Source organism: Chanodichthys erythropterus, chromosome 8, assembly GCF_024489055.1.
Source record: "Chanodichthys erythropterus isolate Z2021 chromosome 8, ASM2448905v1, whole genome shotgun sequence".
Lineage (NCBI taxonomy): Eukaryota > Metazoa > Chordata > Actinopteri > Cypriniformes > Xenocyprididae > Chanodichthys > Chanodichthys erythropterus.
The window spans coordinates 40,007,896-40,014,805 of NC_090228.1; the positions used below are offsets into that span (position 1 = coordinate 40,007,896).

Consider the following 6,910-nt stretch of genomic DNA (forward strand, 5'->3'; position numbering starts at 1 on the left):
CGCACACGCGCAAACTGAAATTTTTACAAAGTCTCACTCCAGTCAAAGTCCCAAAGTTGGCAACCCTGACATAACTATAGCACATAAAATGTATATTTAACAACACACAGGAAAAAAGTCCCTCGATTTTTTTTTTCCCTGCATGTTTGAGGCTCAGTAAAAAAATGATGAACCAAGCCCTCCTTTAAACAAACATATCTGATATTTAAAAAAGAGCCACACAACAACCAACTTTCTCTTTTTATTAATATAAAAATATTTAAATAATGTCTATATATTATTGTCCCCCCATTACAGATTCTTAAATTAATGAAATCAAATAATAAAAATACAGATGTGTTACTGGATTGAATTGTACTGAACTGTCTGAATTACTGACAATACTATAGAACTGAATACAACATTAAGGCAGAAAGGTGACAGTAAATCATGGCTCTACAAGTGGGTTATGGGTTTGATCTCCAGGGAATGAGCTGATCAAATCTATACACTGTTGATTTGTATATTCATGAGTGGGTGGGTGGGGATGTGTGTGTGGGTGTCAGGGCCTCTGCGGTCTCTCTGCCTGCAGGAGTGTTTGTTTCACCCGCACTGCAGTGAAGAAGAGGCTGAAGTACAGCTGGGTGTAGATCTCAATGTTAATGATGAACAGAGGGAGCAGCGCCCACAGGAGCACACATAGAGATGAGTTTAACAACACTGCTATCACCTGAAGCCAAAGCATCTTAGGGAGCATCCTGAAATTGCAACAAAACACAACAATACAACTCTGTCATGTTCTTTATAGATAAAGAATTAAAGATTCATTCTGATATTATTTACCAGAACATGTCTTATAAAAGTGGAAGTTTTTGAAAACTGAACACGAATGCATTTATCCTGCAGTTACAAATACATAATTGATGTTTTGATGTCTTAAAACAATGAATACTGTTATTTGAAACTATTTAAAAAATTAAATGATTAAAATTAAAACAGTCAGTAGGTGGTAGCATGTCACTGTTAATCACTGAGATTCAATTGATTCATTCATACGGCTGATTAATTCAAGAACTAAGCATTTGACTGCTTTTATGAACGAGTCATTGAATCATTCATTCAACCGATTCACTCAAAAAGAATGATTCATTCAGGAACAAAACACTGTTATGTGTTGCTTTTTGGAACTATTTTCGCTGGTGAATTAGAACAAAAACAAGCAATATTGTGTGTAAAATATCACTTAATATTAAAGATGCTGTCGGTAACTTTTGTTCAAAATTTACAAAAATTATATAATGAGCGAGTACGCCGTGAATCCATTTTCCAAATCGTGTATTTGTCTTATCCTGAATCACTGTGGTACACCTATAATAAGTGTTTATATTCAGACTATTTTAGACTGGTTCGGTTTGCATGCAGTTCTGTTTATCAACTGCTAGCGCACCAAAAGTTACGAACTGCAGCTTTAACTTTTTGTTACTGAACTGTTGTCTAAAATTTATCATATTTGCAATCATGCTGATATTTGGAGAAAAATGGCACTCTTTGTGCAATATTGTAGATATTATATATATCTGAAATCCCTAGTTCTGTATTCGTTCATAGCTAAGTCAGTGTGTACCTCATCTGTCCCTTCCTCCACAGCGTCCAATAGATACAGATGTCCAGAACTGTCAGTAACGTGGCGTGAACAATGACAACACCTGCTGTCCAGTAATGTACACTCAGCCAGTGCCAGGAGAATGCAGTCAGCAGCTGATAGGGCAACAGGAAGTACATCAGCAGAAACTCCGCCCACTGCTGCCAACCTAGCCAATCCTGCTGCAGCACAGAAAAAGTGTCACGACTAGAGCCTGTTAGAGTATCATTTATGCCCGGTCCAAACTACACAATTTTAGCCCGATTTTGTTGTGGGGTTCATAAATGACAATGGGATGCAAAATTCAATCGTTTCAGTTTGTGTAGTGTGTCAGTGGACGACAACTGATGCAGCATCTGTGATGCTTCATGGGAGTCAAAATTGTATGATCTTGACACAGTGACTATTGTAATCAACAAAAAAATAGTGTAATCAAAACCTGGCATAACACATGGACAGACAGTGACGCACCTGTGGCTTATCGGACGGACAGACGGTTTGAATGAAGGGCAGAAAGGTGACATCATAATCAAACAGGTAGAGGTAGAGCAGCGTCAGACGTGGGAAGTTACTCAGACTGACCAGCAGAAACAGAGTCATCCCTGGATTCACCTCCTATACACAGACAAAGAGATGATGCTTAACAATCTTACTGTGTGTAACAGAGGCCAGCTAGTAGTCGCTGTGTGAGTAAAACCTCACTCCTCTGATCTCAAGAGATGCTCTAGCAACTGATGCTAGAGGTTGCAGCCTTTAGCCTCCTTGTTAGAGAATCCGACTCCCATGCTGGAGACCCAGGTTCAAGGCCCAGGCAAGTAGGACCTGGGTGAGGGGTTACAACGTGCCTAATGAATGAAACGGACACACACACCTTGTACTCCCAGAGCGTCTGTGGTCGTGTGACTCCAGTCTCTTTGAGTCTGTGCAGCTCCTCCAGAATGATCCGTCTGTGAGACCGATTCTCAATCATGAACGGAGCCGCAGACAGATCTTCATTGCTGAGAGCAGACAATGATCTGAGACACACACATACATTACACAACGAAAGTAAATACATAATGTAATTTATTACTGTGATGCAGTGCTGAGTTTTCAGCATCATTACTCCAGTCTTCAGTGTCACATGATCCTTCAGAAATCATTCTAATATGCTGATTTGAAACATTTATGATTATAATCAGTGTTGAAAACAGTTCAGATTTTTATGGAAATGGTGATGCATTTTAGTTTTCAGGATTTTTAGATGAATAGAAAGTTGAATTTAATGCACCCTTGATGAATATAAATGTATTATTTAAAAAATCCTTTTTTAAACAGTTCTGTATGTATCTTTGTATAAAACCAATTTATTCTTACATTGCTCAAATATAAATTCCAAAATATTTACAATTAAAGCCCTGGACATACCAAGCCGACGTTTGGCCATTTTGTGTCAGACGCTGTTTTTTTTTGCCAATTCAGCATGTAGAATCGGTGTCAGGCCGTCGGTGAAAGAGAGAACTCTGCCTCATAAAATTGAGGTTAATCCTATAATAAGTGTTTATATTCAGACTATTTTAGACTGGTTCGGTTTGCATGCAGTTCTGTTTATCAACTGCTAGCGCACCAAAAGTTACGAACTGCAGCTTTAACTTTTTGTTACTGAACTGTTGTCTAAAATTTATCATATTTGCAATCATGCTGATATTTGGAGAAAAATGGCACTCTTTGTGTAATATTGTAGATATTATATAAATTTTAGAAACCCCTAGTTAAACCACGGTCAAAGCGAGTGCTTTGTTTGAGCAAAAAACATAATTTACCACTATATTTACAAAATAATATTATACAAAGCACGTTCATGGAACTACTGGTCTCGATTCAACACTGGAATGTAGGTAAATATTTTCTTAAATAAAGTGCACTCAAAAAAAAAAAAAATGAATTGTTGGATTTACTTAAAGCAGTGTCAAGTGGTTCCATGCAACTATATTGAGTAATTAGTACAAATAACATTTTAGCTGTATGAACAAACAAAATTCAAGTAAAGCTGACAAAATTTCTTTGAGTAAATACAAATCATTTGAATTTGTCACTGTTACATAATATTTATATGTGCATTTTACTTAATAATATGTTTATTACATGAGGTAAACATATTTATTGACTTAATTTCTCTTATTAAATTAACTATTTACTCTACAAAATAAAATTTAAAAAAATCATTGAACAAACTCAATTGAATTGAGAGTAGGAATTCCATCCTAAACATGCATGTATGAGGTTCACAGCCTAAACACAGGCGACACTCTTCTTCATAATGGTAACAAAAATATTCAAAAACATTACAGAAACTCCTCTAAATATCCAACATAATGGAATATTAAATGCTAATATAAACTAAGAACATCTTTCCCTTTACTGAAAAACATAAAATAACACTTTAATCCCTAAATTTACTCTCCTAATGCAGTCCCTTGCAAAGCATGCTGGGAACTACAGATCCACTGCCCAGTTAGTTATGTCAACATGAATTTGTACATTTCACTCAGCAATGTTAAGTCGACTGAACAAACACTTATTAACTAAAGCTGACAATACTCATTTTTAGTAGAAACAACGCAGTTAAATTACGTTCATAAAGTTACATGAGTTTTTTAAGTAATGTGAACAAGGGTGGTTTGAGTGAAACTAACAACAATGAATGTTCATTTTTTAAATGAAAGTATGTGTTTTTGCGCAAATAAAGCACTCGCACCACTTCATAAAATTGATGTTAAAGCACTGGAGTCACATGGTTTACTTTAATGTCTTTCCTACTGTGCCTTGAATGTGCAAGTTGTGTTAGATCTCTACAGAGGGACAGAAAGTTCTTGGATTTCATCAAAAATATCTTGATTTGTGTTCTGAAGATGAACGAAGGTCTTACGGGTGTGGAACGACATGAGGGTGAGTAATTAATGACAGAATTTTCTTTTTTTTGCATGAATTAACCCTGTAATACTTTTTTACACGTTGCATTATTTTAGGTGCACACATTCACTTTAAGCATGCTAAAAATACATTAGTAATATTTTCTCAAATCTGTTCTGCTGTCTAATGAATGAAGAAATGCCATATTGTGTTTTTAATGTGTGTGTGTGTTTGTTACCTGCCGTCAATCTGCTCCCGGCTGAATGTTTCTTTATACTGATTGGTCCAAACACCCAGATGCTCCACCCACAGCGTGACATCATTAACGCTCCACCTGTTGAGCGGTTTACTGAGCAGCGTCTGATGACTGGGGTCGGCAGTGAAGGCGCGATACACCAACACCATCATCTACACACACACACACGTTTACTTAGATATCTAAATAGTAACATTGCATAGACTTCTATTGTTTTTTATAAAGATAGTTATACATTTTATAACCTAACACTAACCAACATCATAAACCTTCCCATTACAGAAAACTTTGCCTTTTTACATTAAAAAAAAAAAAAAAAAAATCTTTCTGGAAAAGTTTGCTCTTGTTGGTAAACACCCCTGAACTCCCATTGGTCAGTGTGGTGATGAAGTAATAGGTTTGTGTGTCTATGAGGCACCTTCTTCTAACCCAAAGCGAAAAATGAAAAAGTACATCAAGATTATTCTGTGTGTGTATGTATGAGAGTGTGTGTGTGTGTATGAGACTCACAGTCAAGCAGATCAGCACCACCGCAATTCCTTCCTGAATCTCTCTCAGGTTGATCTGAGGTAGGTTCTGATTCACCGGTTGTGGAGCTGCACGATGCACCGGTCTCTTCCCGTGCTGCTGGAACACCTGGAGAACACGGCAGAGCCACGGATCGTTCAGGACAGCCTGCTTCCGACGGCTCACGTCAGCCGGAAACAGCTTCTCCACCGCATCCCTGACACACACACATACACACACTTGTTGTATCATTATACATCTGATTAATAACATGAACATTAGACAGTATCTATGACCAAATTTAACTATGTCATTAGTGTGATTGGTAAAACTTTAAAGTTACAGTTGCAAGCACTGAATTCAGTGTATATAATGCATTTTCACTCCTGTAAATAACTGAAGCGTGTGTGAACAGAAACAGATCCAGCACCACATCTCTCACCGGAGGACGATGTTGACTTCAGGATAGCCCTGCCATATCGCTCTGCATTCTGGGCAGTCGGTCCGGATGCTGGGACGTGCGGACGCCCACCATGTGGCCAGGCAGTGGCGGCAGAAGCTGTGTCCACAGGTCAGCGTTGTGGGATCGACCAGAACCTCAAAGCAACAGTGACACGTGAACTCAGTCTCTAACAGATCCGCAGTCGACTCCTCAGAGTCGCTGAAATCTGACTCGATGGCGATCTGCACGTCCATCACACTCTGTCAACACGCACACAACACACAATATAAAAGGACAGAACACAAACACACACAGAAATAACAGCACAGAGAGCCTGCCGTGAGTGATTTCAGGTCAGGTTCATGTCTTACTGTGGTTTCAGCGCTAGCCGTCAGCTCCTCGTCTCTCTTCAGGATCACGTCAGCTCTGCCACTTCAATCATTTTAAACACTTAAATCAGATCTAAACAAAAGAGAAAGAGAAACCACTTCACTTTGGCACAGTACCTGCCCACTACAAAAACACACGTGATTTTTCTTATACTTGCTGGGACTTTCCGTTGATTTTTGACCGAGATTACACAAATTCTGTCACCCAAACCAGCCATAAACTGAACCCTCACAGAAACACTCCTGTATTTCACATTTTAAATATTAAGAGCTATGTGAATTACATGGACAGTTCTGGTTTCCTTCATTTCATCCCCAGCACACACTAAACACACATTTTCACTTTCACTTTTAATGTGCTTGGTTTGTAATAGCCCAGCAGGAACACAACGTCATATGATGTTGATACTTGGTTACATTTTGGTTACGATGTCAGGTGACCAAAATTCCTTGTCAGCTCAACATTTAACGGAAGGAATCAGAAAATAACATTTTTACAGTAGTTTTCTGAGATTTTAAATTCTAACTAAAACCAAATTAATAAACTAAATTAAATTAAATTAAAAACTTGACTGACATTTTAAGTATTATATCATTAATGACAAATTACATTATTTCTTAGTTTTTAAATTACTATTATTTATATAGTATTTTTTTCTGTTTTCTTAAATTAGATACAAATTTATGTAAAATGTAAAAAATAATCTGTAATTAAACATGTAGCACATTATATTGAAGGATTATGTCCACACTAACAATTTAACATTCTTCTTTGTAATTTTAAAGTACATCTTATTAGTTTT

General features: G+C 37.3%; 1 protein-coding gene across 3 annotated transcripts; it reads right to left on the minus strand.

Moving 5' to 3' along the window:
- Positions 1-202: 202 nt before the first annotated feature.
- On the minus strand, positions 203-6,442 carry LOC137024052 (bifunctional apoptosis regulator-like). Of its 3 annotated transcripts, XM_067391210.1 has the most exons (9): positions 6,392-6,442; positions 6,090-6,180; positions 5,719-5,978; positions 5,280-5,493; positions 4,752-4,921; positions 2,493-2,637; positions 2,093-2,236; positions 1,604-1,803; positions 203-737 (listed from the first exon to the last, which is right to left on the minus strand). In XM_067391210.1, the coding sequence occupies exons 3-9, from the start codon at positions 5,970-5,972 to the stop codon at positions 542-544; spliced, it is 1,323 nt and encodes a 440-aa protein (XP_067247311.1). In that variant the 5' UTR covers positions 5,973-5,978; positions 6,090-6,180; positions 6,392-6,442; the 3' UTR covers positions 203-541. The 3 variants fall into 3 exon arrangements, with proteins under 3 accessions (XP_067247311.1, XP_067247312.1, XP_067247310.1); XM_067391211.1 differs by having other exon boundaries at positions 1,604-1,800; positions 6,090-6,428; XM_067391209.1 differs by having other exon boundaries at positions 6,090-6,428.
- Between the last annotated feature and the right edge of the window lie 468 nt (positions 6,443-6,910).

Bases quoted from the DNA above. Each gene is read 5' to 3' on its own strand.
- LOC137024052 (XM_067391210.1), bottom strand. From the start codon at position 5,972: ATGGACGTGCAGATCGCCATCGAGTCAGATTTCAGCGACTCTGAGGAG. The intron at 4,922-5,279 runs GTGAGTCTCATA...GTGTGTGTGTAG, and splicing joins TGGTGCTGATCTGCTTGACT to ATGATGGTGTTGGTGTATCG. The intron at 738-1,603 runs GTACACACTGAC...TTGCAATTTCAG, and splicing joins TGGAGGAAGGGACAGATGAG to GATGCTCCCTAAGATGCTTT.